Below are 25,981 nucleotides of genomic sequence, written 5' to 3'. Positions count from 1 at the left end.
TTTTTCCATATGACCCTGATCTACGGTTACGCCTCGAGTTAAGACAGGGCTTTTGCATCACGCACGAAAGAACAGGAAATTCTGCGTAACCCTGCCCTGCCTAAAAGCTCATTACTTCTTCAAGGTGAACTACTCACTTAACAGCCAGGACACCGTGCCCTGCGCGCTCCCGAGGCGGTGGGATGCAGGGGTGGGGAGGCGCTGCCAACAGCGACGGGCGCAGGGGCAGGGGCAGCGAGCGGCAGGTTCCGTGGGGCGGAGGGGAGCGGACTTGCGGGTCTCGCCGTGCCGACGGCGCCGAGCCGGGTCGGACCCACGGCAGCGTGCGGGCTGGCGGGCACCGCGAAACGAACGCGCTTTGTTATTGTTTGGAAAGGGTTCCTCGTGATGGAGCATTGTTTTTAAGGAAGATGAGGAATGAATCCACGTTTATCTTTTATGTAATAGCAGGTGGCGCTTTTTTTTTTGCTTTGCTACTGCAGACATGCCAGAGGGGAAAGGGGAAGCTTCCCGGGAGCCCCCGAGCTGGCTCAGAAACGCCACCCAGACCGATCCCTGCTCCACAGCCCGCTCCTACGCGCCGCGCACCCCCCTCCCGGCCCGGGCTGCACCGCCCGTCCTCGGGGAACCGGCCCCGCCGCCGCGCTCGCCTCAGCACCGAGCGGGGCGGGACGTCCCTCACACGGCCCCCGCCTCCGCTGCGCGGCTCGCTCGCAGGGCGGTAGGCCCGCAGGGGAACGGGCACCGGCTGCCGGCCCGGCTTCCCGCCGCGCCTGAGGGAGGGCGCGCGGCGCTCAGCGAGGCGCCGCCTGAGGCAGCGCGCGGTCGGCGCGGCCCGCGCTCTCCCGCGGCGCTTGGGCAGGAGGGAAGAGGGAGGGGGGAGGGGGAGGGAGGGGGCGCGCGCCCCCCGCCTCCCCGCGCGTGGGAGCCGGGGGCGGGGCCGCGCACTGCGACGCCCGCGCGGCACCGCCCCGCCCCGCCCCCGCGGCCCGGCGGGGGCCGGAGCTGCCGAGGGAGCGCAGAGGAACATGGAGGCGGTGGCGGCGCGGCGGGGGGCCCGGCCGGGCCGGGCGGCGGGCGCGGGGCGGTAACGAGCCCGCCGGCCGCCCTCCCTCCCCCCACACCCGCCCCCTCCGCTTTTTAAGAGGCGGGAGAGGCGGGCTGCCTGCCCCCGCGCAGGGGATGGCGGCCCCGGGCCCTCCGCAGCTCCCGTGGCTGCGGCTGGGCCCGCGGCTGCGGGCCGGGCTGGAGGTCGCGCTGCGGGTGCCCAGCTTGTTTCTCATCGACGCCATCTTCAACTCGTCCCCGCTGCCGGGGGGCTCCCTGTGCGCCGCGCTCCTGGGCGTGCTGCTGCGGCTGCTGGGTGAGAGACCTTCCCTCCCGCCGCGGGACGGGCCGACTCCCGCCCCGCCGCCCTTCCCCGCCCGCCCGCCGCGCAGCTCCGGCCTTTGCCACCGGCCGGGCGCCGGGGGGGCGGCACCCCCGCCGGGCCGGGGCCCGGGCCCGTCCTCGCTGCTCCCTGCCCCCCTGGCCTCGTGTACAGCCGCAGACAGGGCACGGTCGCCGCTTCTCTCCCCCGTCCCCTCGGCCCACCGCCTCGTTGCCGGCTGCCGTCGCGGCCCGTCTCCTCTCCCCCCTCCCCTGTCTCTGACCCCCGCCTGCCTTCTGCTTTCTGCCGCCCTGGGCTCCCCCCCCCCTCCTCCCCGAGCCCCTGCTCGGCTACATCCCCTCCCTTCCTGCCCTCCTCCGTGCCCGCTTCCCCGCCGCCTCCATCCCCGTCCCCTGACTCCCGCCGCCGTCCCCGAGCCGGAGGGGACGACCCGGCTCCCTCCGCCTCCTCGCTGGGGTGGTGCCCTCTCGCTTCCCCGTGGCGGTGGAACCCTCGGGAGGCGCCGGGAGCCGGCGGAGCCGAGCCTCGGGCCCGCGCCGGGCGTGGCGGTGGCCGCGGCGTGGACGGGCGGGCGCTGCTCGCCATGTGCGCGGGGAGTCGGGGCTGTGAGCCCCCTCCTCGGCGGAAAACGTCTGACTTCGTGCCTATACTTTTTTTGTCGTTTTTTATAAAAAGCACTTCGGGTAGTGTGATGTCTTCCTGAAATATGCTGTTAAATCCTTATTTTAGGAACAGCAGTTTAGAAATGCCGGGCATTTGGGTCCCAAATGAAAGAGAAGCCTCTGGAAACTTGCCGGTGGTTATTTTTAAGCTTTTTTCCTTCCCTGGGGTGAAGGTTGAAAATCAGTGGTACAACTAGGTGATACTATTTCCAGTGTTACTTGTAATCTTGGGTGCTTACGTAGTCTCAGCTAGGTTGGAGCCCCATCCTGCTAACTGCCGCACAGGTGGTGCGGCATCCTGTATCGCATCCTGGAGCTGGGAATCCTGAGGTGGGAAGGAAAGGAGAATCCAGAATACAGCAAGAGTTTTTTGCAGGCCTGCGACATGTTGATTTTGTGTTTCATCTGATGTTTATAGTAGAAAAAAATTAGGAAGGAAATAGGTGGCATGGCTGTTGGGGTAGGAAGCCAAGAGTGGTTAAGTATCACTCTTAAGTGTGTGATACTGGGATTAAGCAATTAGGATGCTTTTTAGGATTGCATTTATATGATCACTTTTCTGGAAGGGTTTGGGGGAAGAAGTGGGTAATCCCTCCCCTGCCTCCTGCGAAAGAGCTTTGGGAACAGTTTATGCCAAGAGACTTATCTTGCACTTTGAGAGAAGTGGTCTCTGGTTCTTCGCTTTCCAAAATGAAAGAAAGATTAAAATGTAAGTACTTAAAGATGATGCCAAGACCTTCTGTGTGGTTCAGACAACAGAGTGCTTTTGCATCTATTTTTTCCTCATCTGAATTTAAGGATTACAGGGTTGGGTTTTGCTGTTGTTAGGATAAACCGAAATATTTATTTTGGATCATTCTGTATTTAAATAGTGGGGAAGTTGCCTTTTTAGTTACCATTTGCAGGCTTTGGAAGACTGATCCAAACTTTTTCTGTAGCACAATATTGTTTAGCCTAGGATAAATGTACAACTTGTCCTCTAGATACAAAGACTGTAGCTCTGGAGAGATTTGATAGCTTTCAGGGGTGATGTTGAACAGTTCTGAAAACTTCTGCGAGCGCAGCTCTTCAAGAATGCTAACGGAGATCTGTATGATTTTTAAAAAGTTTTACTGCAGGGTTCCACAGTCTGATTCTTCCATCCCTTATTTTCTACACAAGTACACAGAGTTACACACAGCACAGAACCAAGTTCTGCAACTGGAGTGCAATTTTTCTTTAACTTTTTTGATTAACCTTGCTTTGTCTCCAACACAACGTTTACCTTTCATACCTTTGCATGGTTTTTTTCAAGCGTCTCGATTCCAGCAGAACCACTACCCCCAGGAGTGTGAAACTGTTACTTCAGGCAGCAGTCCCTCCTCAGCGAGGACACTGACTTTTGAGATGGTTACTATAAATACTGTAGTCTGTAGAAAGATGTGGAAGCAAGTAGAAGGGCTGGGGCTAGGGGGAAAAAAAATAATTTGACAGTTCCACATGATTAAAGTACTCATGTATAAAGGTATTTGAACTCTGCAACTGACTGAAAGTCGAATCCTAGGTAATGTGCTACTATAAAGGTACTGACAAATTGCAGGAGTTAAAGGAAAAAACGAGAGGGAGGGATTCCTTGTAACACAGGAAATTATTTTAAAGTAAGTGCGTGCGGTTTGATTAAACGCTGTGTTTGGAGGCCGTACTGGAGGCAGTTGGTGGTGGGGTGGCATAGACAGGAACAGTAAAAATGAGCAGCAGTATATACAGCAACACGAGACCCATCTCCTCAAAGGAGGAACTGCAGCATTTCCTACCAGAGGGACGATGGGAAAAGATCTAGTGTTTGGTGAACGCTTTGCAGGGTAGGGGGAAGTCTCGTCATAGCAAGATGGACTGAGTGATGTAAATGGAGATGGGGGGGGGGGGGGGGAGGACTGCTCAGCTCCCCTCTGAGACTTGAGTTACCTCCTGTGGTCTTTTGAGGTTCCTTTGCAGGGGTCTTGACTTGTCCATACAAGTGCTGACAGAGAAATGCTTTACCTTTTGTTAGTCCCTCTTTAGAGGAACCAGTAGGTCCAGCTTTTCTATTGACTCACTGTAGTACTGTTTTTAGGGATGTCTTGTGTGTGAAACGTCAGTGTTTTAAGATGACCTGTAGTATCTAAATACAGGCCTGTTACTGCAACTGCAAGGAGGAAAAATAGGTTTTGTTTACAGGCATGTTCTAGAGCAGCCTGCTTAGGGCAAAATGCATCTCATTTGGCTCAAATGATCGGAATTAAGTAAATAATGAGCTTGGTACAGAAGAGGCTCAAATGCCTGTGACTTCTGAGAAAAGACAAAGCGTACAAACTTGTCGGCAGTGTTAGCTTTCCCAAAGGTGTTTATGGTGGCACGTTTGAAAAGGCAATGAAATTGTCAAGCTTATCTTTAAAAAAGTGCTGTATGTAACGAATATTCAGCTTTTCATGGAAGAACTGAGCTATGATACAAGGCACTTCTGAAAAGTGATTGAGGCTTTTCCTTGGTCAGCTTCACAAGGTTACTGGGTTAATGATTAGTTAAGGAGAATGTTTTTATATCAGCCAATGCTGCTGGCAAGGAACACTGTTAAGGTGCATTAGTAACTTTTTTTGTAGTCTGCTTTTTGCTCTTGATTCGTGTTGACCCTCTCCCTTCTTATTCAGTCCTCCAGGGTGGGTCTCTTTTTGTTTTGGAGTTTGGGTTTTTTTTTTTTGATACAAGCAGCTGGCAGCACTACTGGTGGAATCAAATGCTGGTTCTTAGCAAGGTTTTTTTTATTCCCATGATCAAGATAGCATGGCTTGAAATATTTTTTTTAAACACTTAATTATGGAGGATTTGGAACAATCTACAATACAAAGCATCAGTCAGAAAAGACTGATGCTGTCCTCCAGTAGAAAGAGGATTACTTGCAATTTCATTAGTTTTAGTACAGAGATTGAAAGCAACTTTCAATCAAGTACAAGTTGTAGAGATCGAAATCTCTCCAAACTGGTTCAGATGAGAAAGCAGTTGCATAGACTAGAAGCTGACTGAGAAGCCCAAAACAAAGGCAGTGTGTTTCCTGAAGAAAAAAAAATGTTTAAGGAAGTGAATCTAGTGATAAGTCCCATTTCATTTAACAACTGTTAGGAAAGAGCCCTTACCGATGTAGTACATAGTGATGAAATTCATAAGCTATACTACAGAAGGAGTTTACTGCAAGGTCATAAATGTCATACCAAAGTACTGTATTTCTCATAGGAAGGTGCAGACTTTCCAGTCATGGTCAAGATGTGTTCATGGTCAGCATGAGGGAAAGGTTAGCAAACAAGAATTTCAAGATCTAAATCTGACTTCTAGCAAGGAAGATGCAAATTGCCACTGGCATTGGCAAAGAGGTGATTGGTGCAGTTTTGGATTCTGTGTACAAAAGCTTTATATTGTGGAAGGTCGTCTCCATGAGACACTTGTTTCAGGATGCCTTATCAGAAATGAAAGCAAACTAAAGGGAATTGGAAGAAGAGTGCCTTCTCCCCAGTAAACTAAAGCAATTTTTCAGTATATTCCCATTAAAGGGTTTAGCTAAACTGTTTTGGTAGCTGTTATCGTCAGTACTCCAGCTCAGACATCTGTAGTTGAGTGCTTTGCTCAAGTGAATTAGGGGACTTAATAAGGAATACATGAGTAAAATTTACTAGCTTTGCCTGTAAAGGTGACACTGTATCTGGTAATTCTTTTCTGCTTTTAGAACTTGTCTACCCTTAGATTTCAAGAGTAAGGCTGAATGGCTGGGAATTGTCACTGCTCTAGTCCGAAACTGCAGCTGATTTAACAGTAATTGTGACTTAATGCTTGCACTGGCTTTGCATCGCAGCTGCAGCGCACAGGCGTATTAAATGCAGAGATGAAGTCATCCTCTTGTCTCTTCTCTGAAGAGGGCACCATTGGTAATGTAAAGTTATGAGTGACTAACTGGGAAGTGATACATTAAATAAATGTAGCTGCAAAGCTAATAGGTTAAAATCTTGTTGTTGAATTTCTGCTGAGAACTAAATGATTTCAATCTGTTTTTAGGTGTCTTTGTATCCAGTGTTGTTCTGGTCTTACAACAGCGAGCACTTTTCAAGTTTTATATGATCGCCTCAGCATTTCTGCTGGCTGCGACTTCAGTGTTGGTGAATTACTATGCTGCTTTGCACATAAACTTCTACAGTGCCTACTACACAGCTGCATTTGGAATTCAGATCTTCCCTCATAAAGGACCTTCGCTATGGATGGCACTTTCCATCCTTCAGCTTACGTTTGGAATCGGCTATGTTACATTGCTAAACGTGCAGTCCATATACTCTCAACTCATCATCCTGGATATACTGATTCCTATAATTGGCTTGGTTGTTGAATTACCTTTAAATGTCCGGCAGATACTAGTTTTTATTTCAGGCCTAGTTCTGACACTAAATACCACAGCCATTTTAGTTACGAAAATTAAATGGTTCTATTACTCAGTGCGATATGTTTATCTGCTGGTGAGGCACATGTATCGCATTTATGGATTACAGCTATTGATGGAAGATACATGGAAAAGGATTCGTTTCCCAGCTGTACTGCGTGTTTTCTGGCTAACAAGACTTACAGCACAAGCTGTGGTATTAACGTATGTTGTAAAGATGGCTGAAACTAATACAGAAGAAAAATTCTTCTTGATATCATGGGATAACTGTTGGGAACTGCTTTGCAGTCTGATCATAAGTGGGTGTGACTCGACTTTAACTGTGTTAGGCATGAGTGCCGTCATTTCCTCAATAGCGCATTATTTGGGACTTGGTATCTTGGCCTTCATCGGATCAACTGACGAGGACGACAAAAGGCTTGGTTTTGTAGCGCCCGTCTTGTTTTTCATTTTGGCTCTGCAGACTGGTCTAAGCGGACTGAAACCAGAAGAACGATTAGTTCGCCTGAGTCGAAATATGTGCCTTTTGTTAACCGCAGTCCTACATTTTATCCACGGAATGACAGACCCCGTGCTGATGTCTCTCAGTGCCTCCCATGTGTCATCATTTCGCCGACACTTCCCTGTACTGTTTGTTTCCGCTTGCCTTTTCGTCCTTCCAGTTCTGCTCAGTTACATCCTCTGGCACCACTATGCACTAAATACGTGGCTTTTTGCAGTTACAGCATTCTGTGTAGAGCTTTGCCTAAAAGTAATAGTTTCTATCACTGTTTATATATTGTTTATGATTGATGGCTACTATAATGTGCTATGGGAAAAACTTGATGATTATGTCTACTATGTTCGTTCAACTGGCAATATTATTGAGTTTATATTTGGAGTCATCATGTTTGGAAATGGAGCTTACACAATGGTTTTTGAATCGGGAAGCAAGATCCGCGCTTGCATGATGTGTCTACATGCATACTTCAACATCTACTTGCAAGCAAAGAACGGCTGGAAGACTTTTATAAATCGCCGGACTGCTGTTAAGAAAATAAACTCACTTCCAGAGGTAAAAGGAAGTCGGTTACGTGAAATAGATGATGTATGTGCAATCTGCTACCACGAGTTCACCACCTCTGCTCGCATTACTCCATGCAACCATTACTTTCATGCACTTTGTCTTCGGAAGTGGCTGTACATTCAGGACACTTGCCCGATGTGCCATCAGAAAGTGTATATTGAGGACAAGGAAAATGCCAATATCTCTAACAACAATGGGTTTGTGGCACCAAATGAAAATCCTGTACAAGGTGCAGAAGCAGCTGCTGATGCTGAAAATGAATTAAATGAAGATAATGACAGTTCTGATAGTGATGAGGAAGATGATGACTGTGTGGCACAGCACTTGAATGAGACTCTTAATGTTGACTCTTAACTCTCTTGGTGATTAAGATGTCCTCTACTAAGCCGTGAGGTATTTGTTTAAGATTGACTTCAACAGAATAAAAGAAGTACCACGTTGTAGTTATTGTACTTAAGCACAACAGCAGTATCTCTGTGTTGAGTCTGTGAATGGTGGTTGTTTACTGTGGTGTGTGCTACTGTAAATATACCTCTAATTTTTGCTGGTCTCTTTCATGACCACCTTAAAATTGTGTACATTATTGTACATGGAATAAAGTGTTTTCACATGTTTCTAAGATGGTTGGAAAAACACTCTTTAATTGATGCAGTGATTAATGCTGTGCCAAAGACTGTATACCAGTAATCCCCGATCAACGAGGTCTGGGTGCAAATGAAAAATACTGGTGAAAACAGACTGTTCAGTGGGTCAAATCAGAAATGCAAAGCCTGAACCAAAGCTGCTTTACTTACAAATTCAGTATTAGCAGAGCTTTATTGCTAGAAACTAGTGAGTTGTGTTTTTAAAAAAATAAATAAAAATTTAGGTTGGTAGACTTAATTTTATAGCATTTGTGTATGTGGAACAAAGATGAAACTGCTAAGCTTTCTGGTGAAGTAGTAAAGCATGCCATTAATGTGTTAAACACTTCTGAATTACCAGTAGTAGCTTGAAGTGCTCTACATGTGAACTCGGCAGCCTGGTATTCATCTTGTAATGCATACAGGTATTAACAAGAGTTGCTAGCTTGGGCTGTCCTTGAAATTGATCCTGAATCTTGATGAAAGGGAAACAGGGCTGAGAAACTGCACAACTGCAGACCACCTTTTCAAAAGCAGCTTTAATCTTGTACCATAAAAAAAAAGTAGTACTACAGATTGGCTTCCATTGATAAGAACTTGCAGATATGGTAATTTTTAAGTTTTTGCAATATATTTACTAAAGTTATGCTGAATAAATGTAAGAAAAACAACTTTATATCTTTGGAAAGAAGACTTTAATAGTGTTGTTATATAGAGTATTGGCCAACTCAAGTGGGTCATCTTCTCTTACTGCTGCCATTATTTCCAGTATTTGACTAAAAAAGAAAGATTTATATTAGAAGACTCTGAAACTCAGTACTGAATATACTTCAGACTGCTGCATGTGTATGTATAAGTCACTAAGATTAACCTGGAATAAAAACCTATGCTGAGAGCAGCAGAGCAAGGTGCTCAGATATGCAAACAGCTTCACTTTTAAGTCACTAACTGCCATTCCCTTCACACTGAACACTGGTTGCTCACTGGTACAGATTCATCTTTGGTCTTCTGACTCTTGTTTGGAGGTAATTAAACAGCTTTCTGTTTCAAAGAAAGTGTCATTTTGTGGGTGTCTTTATCAATGATCTTCATTTTTCAGACTGAAATGTGTTAGCCTTTCAAGGCTAAAGCTGCACTATGAATAAACTGGTCTATGGCAAAGCTTAAATTCCAGCCTTACGTGAGAGTATAGCTGTGAGGTAACTTATTCCTACTTCCCCATTCTCTAGATTAATTGTGATTAATGCATTCAAATATTTGCAGTAAATGTTAAATGAGCAATTTTAAAAGGCCCATAGCCTTGATACAAGCCAGGAAAAGGAGGTAAAAGAAATGCGATAAATAGTATTAACACTAAGTAACAGAAAACCAAGCCACAATCTTTTCTCTGTACTAATTTTCTTGATTTTGTATCAGTCATTTAAAAAAAAGAATAGTCTGTACAGTTCCTAAGTAATGCTTCATACTTTCATTTTTTCTAGTAGTAGGAAAAAAACCTAACTTCATGGTGGAGAGTAAGAACCCCAAGCTTGATGGTAGGGTTTGGTGGTTTTGGTTTTTGGCTCTTGCCTCTTAACTTACGCAATGGCTAAACTTCTTTTTGAGGAAGGCAGAGCAGAAAAAGTTGCTCTTAACAATTACTGGAATGCAAATATTTTCCTAGATGCAGGATTAGCCCATTTCATGACCACTCCTATGCTTTGCAGTCAAACAGCTTCTTGATTTAAGGGGATGTTGAAGATGAGATGGGGTGAGATCAGGCCTACAGAGGAATAAGTAACAAATACCAAAGAATTTCACCCTTGAAGAGTCGTTAGGGCTTATATATCTATCCCTGCTTGGATGCAGCAGGATGCTACATCTTACCGTAACACTTTAAGAAATTGCTGAAGGAGAAAAAAAAAAAAAGCCTCTTGTGGCTAAAATTTAAAAAAAAATAGCTTCCAAGGAGAGTAGTGCAGTTCTAAAAATATATATAAAGTAGAAATATCACCATCAAAATTGAAAGGTGTCCAGCACCACCAGAAAAAGAGAAGTGGAAAATTCCTCCTGCCAACTGAGCTATATTAAACAGTATATATACCCTGAACATTAAATATACTGTGTGGCCTGGGGATAACTTTCCCCTCACACCAAATCTTGCTACTTGAGAAGTCACAAAACACCAATTCTCGGTTACCGTGCTTCATTTTTCATAAAGTTTAAGAGGTTCTTAGGTCACGAATCTACAGTTAGTACAGGTTATAATTAATGTTAAAGGGACAGTAATTTTGAAATAAGGTTGAACTAAACAAGATTTTGTTTTATAAAAGAAAGCAGAGGCCAAAGTACAGCATTTATGTACCGCTCTAGGACAGACTCCCTGCATTTCCAGTTCCGGGGTTTCTGAAACACACTTTCTGTGAGCTACAACTAAGGCAGCAGACAAAGACATGGGGGTGTTTGTTGTTAACACATACAGGCTTGCTGAAATAGCCTTATTCAGCAACAGCAGAGGTCCTCCGCTTGTGATCAGAAAACTGTTTTCACTTGATCTCTTCCCCTACTCCAAAATCATGGACTGACCCTAGAAAATCTTAAAATACTGAAAAAGCCCTTCCGTGCTAATGTGTGCACTTCCTCTAAACCAAATCAAATCAGTTTCAAAGAGTTTTACAGATGGACATAACTGCATAAAATGTATCTGAACACTAGGAGATTTCACCATGTCAGCTTAAACTATGCTTTTACCGTGATCAGTGGTCTCAAGAGTTTCTTCAGATCTCCAAAAAAACCCAGCAGAATTTCCTTCGGTGCTCAACTAAACTCTTGTTTAGACACCTTGCTGAATACCTAAATCCTTTAGTACTATCCCGAGCAGTATTTCAAAAGCTAGTTCCAAACAGGTCATTTATACAGCTTTTCATAGAAATACATATAGACTTCAAAGCAAAAAAATCCCACTTCTGATCGAGTAAATCGGCTTTGCACCTGGATAGGTAAAGCTCTGAGCTTGATTTGCTGAGAAGTCATTCATGTACTACAGCGCAAGAAGAAACCTTCCTGAATTCCTTTTTTCTTTTCAGGGAGTTAATAATGAGAAGACAACTGAGAAGATGGGCGTAACTCACTGACCAGATTTCAGTAACAGTTGTGAAAATTAAGGTGTTTCATCTATCAATCAGTGCCATTTAATGGAGATAACCAAACATTTTCACTAAAACAATGATACATTTCCCTGCTTTTCACACCTCTGCGAGGAAGTGCGTGAAAAGGTGGCAGAAAACGGTTTCTGTACTTTCTAACTGTCCTTAAAGTCCTGGAGTTTTATTTTGCTATCCTCTATATTGACTGCTGTTCTTCATATCTGAACTTCATAAGATCACAGTGTTCTATGAAACTTACTTAGGCACAGTAGCAGAAGAAATGACCCTAACCGAACTCATGTTATGGCAGTTCGTGTCACAGGTGCGGTGATACGAACACAGGCACAGGCCCTACACGGTGCCTCAGCACTGCCCCCTCTGCGGAGGCTTGCACAGCTCCAGTGCTGTATCAGTTTTAAAAGTAAACTGAGTGAAATTTATTCAAGTCAGGTTACTTTACAGAGAATTTAAAGGGTTTAACCCCTTCTCCAATATGACAACTGAAAAGATACAAAACAGTACTGGTTTCACTTTCAAGGAGCTTTTTACATAGAGTTGCTGAAATGGGAAAATTAAGACTTTTTAAATTTTTCCACAGCTTGTAAAGCAATAGCTTGCACAGGTTTCAATAAATTTAGAATTCATTTCTATATACCACATTCCCAGTGAACTGATTTTTTTCTTTTTTTTTCCTGTGAGATTAAAATAGTACTACTTACATACACTTACATTATATGGCAGGGTTCATTTCTGTCCTTCAAGCAGTGCCCTATTTCCCACTTCTTTTTTGTAGGAAATGTAGTTTTAATGTATTTTGATCCAGCATGAGTATTTTTCACTCCACACCAAGGCGCATCTAGTTTCATTTGGGGAAAAAAAAAAAAGAATTAAGAGTATGCAATCATTTGAGAATAGCATGAGATAGTTCAATCAACTGCTTCCACAGACAAAAGTTCTTGCAATCTCTTTCTAGCAGTGACTTGCAATTTAAAATGGAACTCAAGAGATTTGGGCAATTTAACATCTTCACGATCTTTGGATTTTTATTCTGTTACCTTCAAGATTTTACACTTTAAAAAATCAGCAATAATAGTACATAACACTTACTTCCTCTAACATGATAAAGACAGCTGGATACACTGCATGTATTCCACAGAAACTTCCTGTATACTTTAACAGGTCTGTACTTCACACGCAAGTAAATTTAAGGATTTAGGCAGCTTGTAGTTTTCCTTTCTCCGATTCAGAAATTAAAATAAATACTGTATTTATAACTGCCAGTTATTGATAATTGAAATTAACATTAAAAAAAAAACCAGGCATCCCTAGTCAGTCAATTAAAATCACTGGTCATTAGGCCAAGAGAGGAATTCAAGCATTCTTCCACCTTATTCCATTTAAAGAGCTGTTGTTTCCAAATGCTGTTACTGTTACCAGTGGCAAGATCATAGCCATTGCCCTGTGTTTGGCACATCTCCAGCAAGCTAGATTTTAAAAGAGACTCAAGCAGGATTCTGGTACCTAGGTACACTTAAAAATCTGGGCTTGTCAATTTGTCCCTTCTATCTTCCCCTGCAATGTCAGGAACTGCCAAGGCAGCTTATTCCTTCCAGCAGAAGGCTGAAAAGTAGTATTTCTGGAGCCTGTAAACTGCTTTCCCAAGTGGAGAAACAGCCAGTCTTTTTTCTACTCTGAAATCCTTGGCTCTTGATTCCCCCTTATCATTGCTGTACAAGTGTATCCTGTTGCCTCATAGTGTTTAAGTCACAAACTGACCAAGATATAAAATCTTACCAGTCTCTATCATTAATCGTTCACTAGGAATTGATTTCAGTGTTTCCAAGTTGGCTTCTGTTTTCAATGAACTAGAAAATCAGAGTTTGGTTAAAAAAAATTAAAAGTGTACAAAAATAATTACTTTGCCTGTTGAAATGTTTTGCAGCAAAGGCAGCTTCTTAAATAATTTTGTTAGGGAATAAAATTTGCTTCGTTTTTCAAAGTGTTGCCTGTAAACTCAAACTTTGCAGAAAAGGGCAAATTGTTGCAGAGTTACTCAGTGAAGCTGTCTCACCCTAGTAAGTGTACAGAACCCCTGCCTGCACTGTCCATACTTGCCCGGACTCGGCAACCCATGCAACTTATAAAGTGATGTTGGCTGGCTTTTGGCCAGATGACTGCTGAGAATTTGGACTGCGTAACCAGTAGATAAGGCTGCTCAGGTTACATTTGCATCCTGGATTTGACATGGCAGCTTAAAATTACGCTATTTTTTAAACACTTGTCAGAAGGACTGCTTCCATGTTCAACAACCTTATTTATTTACAAACAAGGATTGACCTGAGGGTAGTAGAATGGACCTAAGACTAGATTAACTCACTGAGCTGTGAGTTAAGAACTTTTTATGGCTAATAGACTAATGAGTGCAATTCTAAATCTGTCAGATGATTAAGAGTCTAGAGAGCTTTGAAAACTTGACCTCATTGTTTAAAAGAAAGCAATGAGTTCACTACAGCTGACGTTTTAAAATAGTTTTATTTCTTGTAAAGAACTTACCAGCCATTTATTCCAATATAAAGATCCAAATCTAATATAGCTGCTGCTTCTTCCTTTGTGCCATCAAAAGAATGTACCTAGAACATATATAAATATAGATGCACACATATATACAAATATATGTACTTCATTTAAAACTCCAATCATTTAAAAGTACGAATTAGTTTTTATTTGTGTCAAATACCTTTGAGAGTATGCATTACACATCAATACAAACATAAAGACTGGACATGGCTCGGTTCTGAATTTGGGCAAAGTTCAGGCTGAAGTCACTTGAATACTGTAATAAAAGTGGTTACCACGTTTTATGAGTGATAAATATGTGTAGAAAAGGCCTACCCAGTGATACCACTTTTGGCCCAGGAACCTCCTGTAGCCAATAGCTGGGAGACCATACACAGGAAGTAATCCTGTGCACGCTGGATTTTTACAGTCTTTCCTCAGTATTCCCTACAGGGCACTGTCAGAGACATAGTAAGGGCAGTATTATGTTCTCCACAGGTTTTAGTCCACGGAAACTAGAGACACTCTATTTGGTCATCCCAAGGACTAAAGAGGCAAGTGGTAGGTCACAAGGTGCAAACAGCGTAATGCATCTGGGAACCACAGCTTCTCAGCCCGAGTGGGGTAAAGACACTGCTTCCCCATGCTGCGAGGGGGACAGTCACTTGCAGAGGGTGCCTGCTCATCATTTCTCTACTCGTTACCGGTTTTGCAGAACAGAGAAAGGAAGGAAGGAGAGACTGTACAGTATTATGTAAAAGCACAACTTGCAAAGTACTGAGCCAGGGGAAGGTTTGTGCAGTAACAAAGGGGAAACCTCAGGACTGAGATATTATTGTACGACATGTGGTCTGATGTTAGTAGGATAGAATAATCCAAGCATTTACTACTTTTGGAAAACCCTACCAGAACGGAAACCTGAAAGTGTTGCTGGACTTTCTTAATCATTTCATCCGAAGTTTTTCCTGTTAGGCTTTTGAATTAAAATACCTGATCTGAATATCTGAAGACACAAAGCAATCAAAAGTTACATCTGGATCTAATTTGAAAAGGATGTCTAACGTCAGAAGCAAATGTCTGAGGTTACGGCTTCCACTGGGAACATGCATCTAAATTATCTGTGGTCTGAACGCACTGCAGTTACAGACACTGAAGAATTGGGAAAAGGCCAATGTCGATTATAAGGTGCTTAAACTGTCCTTCTGACAGGCCAAGAAAAACTGCTTGTGTCAGCTGCAGAGCTTTTTCTCAGCCTATCTTCTTACCTTGCAAAAAAACTGTTGAATAAGCAACGAAAACAAAAATACTAGACGGGACTAGAAAACGCTTATTAATTAATAATAACCTAAATCATCTAACAGGAAGCCTACCCAGATTCCATGACAAACAAGTTGCATATTAAGCAACAATATTCACAGACATGCATGTAAAAATGAATGCTACACTGAAGTCCATACTTACCACCCCTCCTACAAATCTATCTCGGTTTCTTCTCATTATGTCTATGAAATGAAATAAATAAAAATGCAATACAGCTTTATAACAGACAAAGGTGAAAGATTCAGGTTTCCAGATTTTTCATATTCAGAATTTGCTCTGAGGATGAAATTCTCAAACAAAACCCACCTAAAAATTCAGCGTGTGAGTTTCTACAGTGCAGAAACATGGGCAGTTGTGTCTGTTCTGACAAGTCAAATTGTTTTTCAAAATACCTGTAATATAAAAATAACTTTTAAACAGATACTCAGTGTAAGAGCAAATAAAGAGTAAAAGAGTTTTTTCCAGTGCTTGTATGTTTTAGTCCTCCAGAACTAAAGACAGAATTAATGGATTTGCCATGCAAAAGCTCCTATTTGTGCAAGGATTTAAAAGGAACTCTTTCCCATGGTATATTCATAGAGATCTATGCTGGAAGACAGATAAGAAGTGGCCAAGAGCATCAATACTGAAGAATGCACGCATGTATATGCTAAGCATGTACTCTTGTGTACTGTGGGTGTTGCAGTTCGTTTTTATTTATTTATTTTTAACGGAAGAGGAACTGACTGTTGTCTCCACAAAGCTTCGAAACACCAGGAAGGGAGAGCGTGGATCACACAGAGACCACTATTTCAAGAAGCACTTGTAAATGCGGCGAGGGCGAGCGAGAGCACTATGCAGACTTCTATAGCCTCAAATGGCCAAAACTGCATCAGAGCTGGCTGGCTGGTACAGTAACAACCCAGACTTTTTGTTTGCTCTTCCATGAAGGTCAGTCTTTCCTCTCTTGGGGTGGAACAAGTACCAATATGAGGCATCTTACTTCTGCCCCATTCTGCCTATTGTCTTCACTCTTTCAAAGTCTTCCACTGTTTTCCCTCCTCTCCTTTGTGTGCTTGCATCCTTTCCATTTCACTGCTTTTTATCCCTCTCCTACTTTCTACCCCTAGTATTCTCTTTAAAGGAGCAGTAACAGTGAAGTAGCTATCCTATGAAGAGACATCACAATGCGGCCAGAGGGAAGGTAACTATGTAGCCAGTTTCCCCACTGCAGTTTCCAAAGGAACTTAATTAGCACTGAACTAAACCATCACTTGTCATTTGCAGCTAGTTCTGATCCCAGAGCATTATCATTTACCATTTCTGTCTGCCACACTCCACCAAGGCATGCAAATTACCAATGCTCAGGAAACATGGTAGAGGAACTTATGCATGGCAGAGGGCCAACAGTGCATAGGTGACTCCGTAGCCATACATAATTCATAAGATGACATTATTTGGACAAGGCAAGAAGGACAACATTGCCTGTCCCAACAGGCTGGGACTGTATGCACATACTGAATTTCTTTAGGTGGTGCTGCTAAAAGCAGCCCAGGGCACTGGGGCATTCCCACCATCAGGTATCAAACATTTCAAAGGCAAACTCAAGTGTCCACATACTGCTGTGTACGATTCACATACCAATCAGGAGAAAGTGGCAGCAAACCATTAGTTTGATTTACATTTTCCTAAAAAAAAGACAATGCAACTGGTCATTTCATTTTGTGCAATTTTCACTATTTTCTGTATATTACAGGTTGATATTTCTCTGATAAAAGTTACCTTCCCTGTTTATCAGTGCAGATCTTTGAGATAAAACAGGCAGAACAGAAATCGACTGCAACGTTAAAAACTGACATGAAAATTCAGGGGAATAAATTACACCTACTTTGAATCTTCTTTGTAGTCTAGATACTGTGCTTAGTTTAGCTTGTTTGACTAAATATAAATTTAATTGCAATTCATGATTGCTCTTGTGGTTAAATACCTACAATTGCTTGATTATTGGTGTGGTTTTGTTTTGTTTTTTTTTTTAAACAGAAGACTTGTTTCATAAGGAAATGAGGTTTTAGAGACTGAGCTGCAAATAAGCTCCTTAAGTAACCTACTACCAATTTCAATCTAACTTCAGTGGTCTTGAAAGTATAAAGTTTAGTGCCCCTACAAATGGAAAGGCAGCTCAAGCTTCTTCGATTTCTAGCTACAATGAAGCCCAACACATGCTGCTACTTGCCCTGTCAAAGAGAAAGGGCAGGTGAATGGGGAAGTTCCTGGAGAGAAAAAAATTTAAAAAAGAAGAAAAAAAAAAAGGAAAGAGAAACCCTGGAAAAGCATGAAGAAACCAGGCATACGGTGATCAGAATGTATCAAAGTCAGTCAACAGGAAACTAAACCTTACTAGTTCCAATGCTGAAGGAACAACCTTTTTCTTTGGGTGAGCAGACTGTCATTCAATATATGCTGGTTCTATGTTGCTTCTCAATAAGAAACTTTGAAAATATTTCTGCATGGCTGTTTGCAGGTTTAGTTTTGACCATAAAGTTCAAGTACTGTGGTATTTTCAGGTTTGGGATCAAGACACTAAAGGAGCTGAAGCCAACTGGCCTTGCTGAGGTAGAATACCCCCAGACAAACAATTCTGGATTCATGTATTAATAACAGTGCATGTGATTTTGTTCATCCCCCCCAATGTGGTTAAGAAAACTCCTGCTTCCATGTTGGTAAGCCCCACAAACCCCTCCCAGTAGCACAGCAGAAGTGAAACTTCCTTATACTTAGCAGTCCCTTTATAACGTGACCTTCACCATAATGTGAAGGCAGTACCTTCACCTAACTATCATTCAAATCACCAATTTGTGTTGGAAAAGTTATGAGAATGGAGAAAAATTCTGACAAAAAACGTTCTTAGGGCTGCTTCAAAGGAATTTCATCTTTATTAGCTTCTCATCTTTATTAGCTTTTCAATCCAAGAAAAAGGATTAAAAAAAGTAATGTTTATTTTTTACAGGTGAAAATTATCCAGAAGAAAACACAGCAAAAGTAACTAGAAAATGATTAAACATTAAACAAAACAGAGGTCATGCTCAGATACTACCCACTGGGAAACTACCATACTTCTGTTCTACAGGGTAACTCTGCAGCTGCTTGTTAGCTATTCCAGCAACTGCTACAACACCTGAACTACAGATAATTTGAAAACCCTTGACCTGCCTCCATGCATTTCACACTTTGCCTTCCTTTTCTTTTTTTAGTTAATTTATCAAGCGTACATTGAATATTAATTCAAAAGAACTCACCAACCAGTCTGCTAAAGGTCATGAAAGCCAGACTGTATCCAACTCCCTAGCATTCAATTAGCAGAAATGGAAACAACTCCAAACCCTGACCATGTTTCACAAACACGTGGAGGATGAAGAGCAGGGAAAGCTGTCCATTTAGAAAATACAGAATTTACAAACACAGTGTTTGCAGGCATCTGTCCTTGAGCCTTCAGGCTCTTCAGGAAAGACATCGACCTGTTGGGGCAGGTCCAGAGGAGGCCCACAAAAATGATCAGAGGGATGGAACACCTCTCCTGTGAAGAAAGGCTGAGGGAGTTGGGGTTGTTCAGCCCGGAGAAGAGAAGGCTCTGGGGAGACCTTATTGTGACCTTTCAATACTTAAAGGGGGCTTATAAGAAAGATGGGGACAGACTTTTTAACAGGGCCTGTTGTGACAGGACAAGGGGTGATGGTTTTAAGCTAAAATAAGGTAGATTTGCACTAGATATAAGGAAGAAATTTTTTACAATGAGGGTGGTGAAACACTGCAACAGGTTGCCCAGAGAGGTGGTAGATGCCCCATCCCTGGACTCATTGAAGGTCAGGTTGGACGGGGCTCTGAGCAACGTGATTGAGTTGAAGATGTCCCTGCTCGCTGCAGGGGGGGGTTGGACTAGACAACCTTTAAAGGTCCCTTCCAACCCCAAATATTCTATGATTCTTCACTCCCTCATATTTCTTGCTTTCTGTTTTTTGCATCCATCACCTCCTTCCAACTGCAATTTCCAGCAAGGGCTCTCAATAGATCTCTTAGAAACTAGATTTATGTATTTCGTATGATTTACTGAAATAGCTCAGATAAAGACTTTCTGTCGTTATCAACCTTAATTAGAAAGGACTCACCACTTTAAAAGTGATTTCTGTTCCACCCTATCACCTCTTTCCTCACAACCCAATTTCAGCACACTTGATTAGAAGTTTTTCACTACAGGTCTTCAGCTGCAGTCCATCAGATAAGGAAAATCAGATTTTTTTTTTTTTCCTCCCAATAACATCAAGACAGCAAGGATCTTAAAATATGATACTCCACCAGCATTTTAGTTTGCCACAGAAAAGAAACAGGTTCTGCTCCAAGGTGTGCTCTGCTGAACTTTGTGTACACTGAATTATACCAGGAAAAAAAGTTCTGTCCACTTTGCTGAATATTTTACTGTATGACTTATGGAGCATTACAAAAAAACCTCTACCTACTGCTAACATGCAGCAATTAGAAAAAACACAACTAACCACTGCCCCCCAGTGACTAATTTACTCAGAACAGTAATATGCAGGCACAATTCATTAATCACTCATCTTATTTGAATTTATCACTTATATCTTTCGGTCAGTTCCCTCTGTAGACAGAAGTTCTCACTGCAAGAATGCAAGCTGATTTTAGGGGCTGTGCTAGCTTCTTTCCATTCAGTATCTATGCTGCATATATTACTTCAAAACACAGGTCTCTCTAGCTCTCAAGATCACCTTTTTCCATCACCTCTCAATTATCTGCTCCCAGATAACACCTCCCTTAAAAGCTCATTTTTTTCCACTGCTGACTTATCCTTTTTGACAGTTCTGCTCCCTTACTCATGCCTTTCACTCAACCTGATTCTTCTTTCACACACTACAGTTATGTTATCCTCCCCATGAGTCTCTAAGAGTTCTTGAGTATTAGCAAGAATTAACATCTGTCACACCCAGAAACCCACAAATTCTGAACAATTTTACAGAAAAAGACATGCTAAGTCAACACCAGGCAGGTAGCAAAATTTAGCACATAGCACTACTTGAATGTAGGCATCTTTCTTTAAAGTCCCATTTCTGCCAAAAAAACCCAGATCCAACCCTGCAAACTGCAGGTCTGTACCTGACAAAATGTCACCTGGTAGAACACAAGACAGAAAACACTCCTGTAAATTGCTATAAGTCAATTTATAGTCATCAAAAGTTTCTTACTTGAGTTGGATGTCCTTTGGGCAAAATTCTAATCTATCAAAATCTACAAATAGAAAGAACAAAAAACCCACTTAGTGTTTTAGAATTTTTTAATACATGTCTAGGAAAAAAAAATAATTGAAGTACTAGGAGAACACTTACCTAAGCCACATTCTCCAACTGCTATTACCTTTGTCTTATTTTTTTCAATCAGATTTTTTAATTCAGATAAATACTGTTCAGGGCTACTCTGCTCAAATTCTCCACAGCGGGTAGGATGACAGCCAACTGTACTGTAAAACATGTCTAAAGCAAGACAGTATTAGAAGATTTTAAGAAAAAAGAGAAAAAAATAATTTATATAAGGTATAGACAGTATCTGTATCTGGCCTTCTTTCATTGCTCATAATTTTAAAAGAAAACTTGCACTGAACATCTTTATCTTGGTGATAAATTTTATTATACTGGTATTTTCTGCTTTAAAAATGTTAGACAGTATCTCTAGTGGGGTTGTGTGCGCGTGTGTTTCTTTTTCGTACACATTATTTATTATACTCCAAAACTGCAACTCAAAGCTGAATTATTCTGGTGGAGCGGCCCTCAACAAATCATACAATTGTTGAGGTTGGAAGAGACCTCTTGAGATCATCTAGAAATACATCTTGTTCAAAATGCATCAGGTATACTCAGGTGTAAGATGTGCAGACAGCATGTGATTTCCCTGGTGTGCCTCTGTGTTAGCTGTTACAGAATTTCGCAAGCAACATCTAGCCTGATTTACCTAAGCATCTAACCTAGATTACCTTAGTGCCAAAACTAACATTTCTGCTAAGCGCCTTTATGGAGAATGTAAAGGCATGGCGGGGGGAGGGAAAGAGTATATAAGGCCCTAAGATACTTGACTTAAAGCTAGTCCTGCTTTGATAGAAGTTGGGAGGTGGATTGGGTCGGACCAGATTACCTCCTCAGGTTCACTCCAACCTAAATTATTCTATGGTTCTGTTCTGTAAGTAGTACTTTAACATGTGTTTTAGTTCAAATATATACTCAAGTAATTAGTGGAATGGTATTTGCCTTTTCACAGAAAGAAAGGGAAAGCTAGGAGAACTGTAAAGAGAAAGATACCTCTCTTGTTCAAGCTGGTCATGATAGACTGGTAAGAAAAAAACAAACAAAAACCCACCAAAAAACCCATATATTCCACACCATGTAAGTATTCCAGCTTATTTCTAGAAGAGAGCCTTGTAACAACATTTTTGTTCCAGATATCTCCTGCAATTTCTATTTTTATCTAGAAATAGAAATTACAGGAAAGACTGATTCCTTCCAACACCCAGGGATCTAAAGAGCAACATACAGAAACCCATACACAATGCATTCATCCCATTCCAAAAGGTAATTTCTCATTTTAATCTGAGATTCTGTAAACACCTCCAGGGGCAGGTCCTTTTGAACTCTTAATTCTGAGAGTGGAGAAGTTACATTTTTGACTGACAATGTAAGTTTAAAGTGAAAATACCATTTGTCTGTGCCAGCTGCAATGCATCTTTACTATCTTGTAGACTCCCACCTGTAATCAAAAACTTGGAAGAAGAAAAGTACTGTCAGCAAGTATGTTCTTCTCTGAACATAAAACAGAATGTTTAAGAAAACACTAAGATATAAATAAAAATCTAGACAGAAGACATCAGAAGACAATTACTAATGCACATGCGACAAAACTTCATAAATCAATAACAAACCTCAGGAGCTACTAAATATACTAGGTATCAAAACCTGATTTTTTTCTTTATCAAGTATCTTCTATGGTAAGTATTTAAACCATTAAATGAGTAAAATACTTCTATTTGCAACAATATTAACTTCATTAGACAATGACTCAAGAAACTTCATTTGCATTCAAGAAGTGATACTCAGAAACATTCTCCCTGTCTTACAGGTGGAGGAACTAAGAACTCCTGAACACCCAAAACAAGACATGAGTAAGTAAGCAGATAAACCAAAGGAGACTGTATCAGAGTCGGGATTACAAATTTAAGAATTTCTGGCTCTGATCTTTTATTTTTACCTTATGATCAAAGGTTATCATACCAGAACTGTTTCTTATGGTGTAGGCACGTGTGTGCACACCATGTGCAGAATCTTGTACCCTAGGTCCTAATAAATCATGACTACACTGCTTTTAGACAACTCTTCTCCCTACACATGCTACACCAGACTCAGTCAGCACCAAGTCAGACATTTCTGCAGTATGCTCCATTAGAGATGGATGGACCCCAACAGTATCACAAGAAAAGTAAGTGAAGCTGAAATTGGCTCAGTGTACATACTGAGGCAAAACTTCAGGGCAAAACTTCACAAAAAATTACCATAAATCAGCAGCTATATGGAAAAATAGAAGTATTTTCAAAGAAACAGATTAAGCTTCTAGGCAAGTAGAAACAGTCTGGGATGGAATAGACTTCTGACACCATACAGGCCAGCAGCAAGACTGAAAACATAGCTAAGGACGCAGAACTCCTGAATTCCATTTCTGAATCCACTGTGCATCTTCAAAAAATTATGCAGCCGATCTATTTTTGATGATAAAATTGCCACTTACTTTCAGAGGGTGGTATAAGATTAAACAGTAGTTATACAGCACATATTAACGCAGTAAAAGTGATTATGATTCTGTATTTGCTGCAGTGTGGTAACTTCTCCATCACAAGAGTTTTCTTTTTTTGTCTCCCAGTTTGTTTCCCACTCTTTTCAGATGACAGCCTTTCAGCAAACTCCTGAGATGTCTGTTCCTCTTCCAGAGGATGGTTTATTTCTCTCTTTCTAATCCACCAGCCTTATTAGTGCAGTAGAACAGTTTGTGACAGTATGCATTGTATTCTATTTTAATTCATACTTTTGTCTTGACAATTTATTCAGTTTAGAGAAAGAAGATATAGGCAGGCTGGACTATTGTAACTAAAGGAGTGTGGTCCACTGCTGAAAACACTGATTTCAAGCTAAGAGTTACAAACCTGCTCATAATGATGCTGTTTTAATACACGTAAGCCAGTATTTACTAGCAGACATTCAGATGTTTCAACTGTAAGACTTTATGGGCACTCCCAACTCTTATGCAGTTACCAATTTCCTTTATATATAGAAATATCTGAAGGATCTCAATTGGAAGAGTTTTTGGGCTTTCATCTGTAGCAGTAACTGTTGAGTAAGAGAGTCACACAGGACACAAGAAGAAAGGAGTGGCTGCCTATAATGCAACTAACATGGAAAATTACGTACCAGCTGATTGCAGTAGGTCAGAGAACATCTTTCTGTTGAAGCTGTACAAAAGAAATTCTAGATACACATAACATGATACCACTGAACTTAAATAGTCAGCATCTAATAATCTGTGCAAATGAAAGACAATGCTCCGCACAGAATGCTCTTGCTTTATGCTATTGAAGAAAGTTACTGCATTTTCCATTGCAAGTTCAGAAACATTGGTTTTAATAGGGGACCACTAAAAAACAAAGTATAAGAAAGCAGTTTAAAATATTAAAGAAATTTTATTATAAGAAATTACCTTTTTAACGCCAACTTTAACTGCTCTCTCTACCACATCCAAAAAGTCATCTGCAGAAGTTCATAAAAATGTCATAAATTGAACTTAAGGTTTTACAGCATAATTTAACTACTTTTCAACTAAAAATCACTTTCATGCAGTCAAAATGCCTACCATGAACAACCTTTAAACCACACTTGATTAATCTTTAGAAGACAATAACAAAATGCAGTAACTGAAGATCCGATTTAAATCCAAGAAGTCAACGGAAGTTTTTCCATGTACTTTAGGAGACTCTCTGTTTTTACATCTATATCTAAAGGCCACGAGAGCAAAAAAAGCATCAGTTATAATTAGTAACTATGATTCAGCAATGCAGTACTTTGATAGCTTATTGTTCATAATACTCAGATCAGTTTTTCTATGCAATCCTAATAAAAATAGATCAGCAATTGTCCATTTTGCTCCAGAAGCAGTTACCTGTATGACAGCTTAATAGCAATTAAGAGAATGTATTTTGCTTAGAACATCTAACCTATTTTGTCACGCTTTCTTCTCTTCTTCTACTTAAATAATAAGCATCCAGTTTTTGAGGAGAAAAAAGAAACTCTAACCTCATGTTCTGACATGTAAGAGGTCTCTATTTTAAGGAGAGCGATCCTGTCTTTCAGCAGATACAAAGAAACATTTACCCTGATGTTTCTGTGTTCCCCTGTAGATTCCTCTGAACATAGGATCTGTCAGGTTAATACCAATATCTACGAAAAAATAAATATAGAAATTAGATGTTATAGTCGCTCTACATTTCATTCTGAGCATTAGCCAACTAGGGAAGACAATGGAAAGCATATCTTCGTAGTCCCCGACTACCACACGACAGGCCATATAAAGCTTAAGCATAAGTTTACTTGCATAACTTGAGAGCTTACTCCTTACTAGAAGTGACAGAAAAATAAAATTTTGACCTTCTGTGCAACTCCAGACTTATTCTACGAGTGTTTAAGACACGCCCTCATAATCACCAAAGCTAATGCATATATACTTTTTATTGCAATTAATTCCGCTTTTCACATGAAAATACAAATTTATCTCTGCCAACAAACAGTAACAGGGAAGGAAAAATGCAGCATCTCACACACAACCTTTACAGGGGTGGAAGCAGCAGCAGACTGCCTCATGAAAGCTGCCTGTTTTCCCTCCAGCTGCCTGTTTTCCCTCCTGCTGCCCGCGACCCCCCAGCCTGGCCAGAAAACCTGCACTGCAATGTAGCCACCGTCCGAAGCCGCTCCAGCCCCAGCGCAGCCGCCTCTACTTGGCTCCCAAGGCTGTCCCTGAGCTGCAGCCTCGCAGACACGGGCTGAAGCACAGGCTTCAGGCACAGCCGCCTCCGCAGCTGCCAGAGCCCACCGGGGTTTCCAGTGGGAAGGGAAATTTTCCAAGGTAATATTAGGCTGCTCAGCCACACGTAAAAACTTCGATCTGAACCCACCTTCTGATACGTGCGTCCTGCCGAATTTCCTAAGAATGTTAACATTTTTATCCAAGCCAACTCCATACAATTAGAAACAACCACAACTAACGCGCCAACGCGAAAAAGGGGATGAGAGGCGGCCAGAAAACCCAGAGTTTAGGGGTAACTTTGAGGAGCCACGCAGCAGCCCCTCCGCGCCCTGCATGAAGCCCCCAGCCACGACAGAAACGTTCCCAAACACTTCTTGTAGGCTGGAAGGCAGCTTGTCTCTCGGCCCCGGAGAGTACAAGGGATGAGGGGCAGACCCTGTCACCAGAGCGGCCCACGCCCCCCGCCCGCCGCGCTCGGCCCCTCACGGAGCGGCACGGCGGGGCTCCCCTCTGTGCGGCGGGCACAGGCGGCGGCAGCTGCCTCAGCCCGACACCGGGAGAGGTACGGAAGGACCTGGGGCGAGGAGACCGGCCCCACCGGGGCCGGGGACGCGGACCCCCTACCCTGCTCCGCTCTCCCCTCACCGATGAACTTGGCGCGACTCATGGCGGCGGCAGCGGCTGCAGCTGGAGCGGGAGCGACGCG

The 25,981-nt window shown here is 42.2% G+C and overlaps 2 protein-coding genes across 8 annotated transcripts; one reads left to right on the top strand and one right to left on the bottom strand.

Moving 5' to 3' along the window:
* The first annotated feature begins 156 nt into the window (after positions 1-156).
* On the top strand, positions 157-8,716 carry RNF139 (ring finger protein 139). Of its 2 annotated transcripts, XM_072851915.1 has the most exons (3): positions 157-190; positions 2,619-2,761; positions 6,112-8,716. In XM_072851915.1, the coding sequence occupies exons 1-3, from the start codon at positions 183-185 to the stop codon at positions 7,905-7,907; spliced, it is 1,947 nt and encodes a 648-aa protein (XP_072708016.1). In that variant the 5' UTR covers positions 157-182; the 3' UTR covers positions 7,908-8,716. The 2 variants fall into 2 exon arrangements, with proteins under 2 accessions (XP_072708016.1, XP_072708017.1); XM_072851916.1 differs by lacking the exons at positions 157-190; positions 2,619-2,761 and adding an exon at positions 995-1,363.
* On the bottom strand, positions 3,168-25,975 carry TATDN1 (TatD DNase domain containing 1). Of its 6 annotated transcripts, none has more exons than XM_072851921.1 (12): positions 25,424-25,869; positions 24,627-24,692; positions 23,956-24,005; positions 21,910-21,973; positions 20,553-20,696; positions 20,412-20,454; positions 15,484-15,569; positions 15,319-15,359; positions 13,855-13,931; positions 13,096-13,166; positions 12,031-12,157; positions 3,168-3,498 (listed from the first exon to the last, which is right to left on the bottom strand). In XM_072851921.1, exons 2-12 carry the CDS (start codon positions 24,664-24,666, stop codon positions 3,369-3,371), a joined length of 873 nt encoding a protein of 290 aa, XP_072708022.1. In that variant the 5' UTR covers positions 24,667-24,692; positions 25,424-25,869; the 3' UTR covers positions 3,168-3,368. The 6 variants fall into 6 exon arrangements, with proteins under 6 accessions (XP_072708022.1, XP_072708018.1, XP_072708019.1 ...); XM_072851917.1 differs by lacking the exon at positions 25,424-25,869 and adding an exon at positions 25,900-25,973 and having other exon boundaries at positions 3,171-3,498; XM_072851918.1 differs by lacking the exon at positions 25,424-25,869 and adding an exon at positions 25,921-25,975 and having other exon boundaries at positions 3,174-3,498.
* Between the last annotated feature and the right edge of the window lie 6 nt (positions 25,976-25,981).

The sequence above is a fragment of the Ciconia boyciana genome, chromosome 2 (assembly GCF_034638445.1).
Source record: "Ciconia boyciana chromosome 2, ASM3463844v1, whole genome shotgun sequence".
NCBI classification, from domain to species: Eukaryota; Metazoa; Chordata; class Aves; order Ciconiiformes; family Ciconiidae; genus Ciconia; species Ciconia boyciana.
This window is presented reverse-complemented; position numbering and strand designations above follow the sequence as displayed.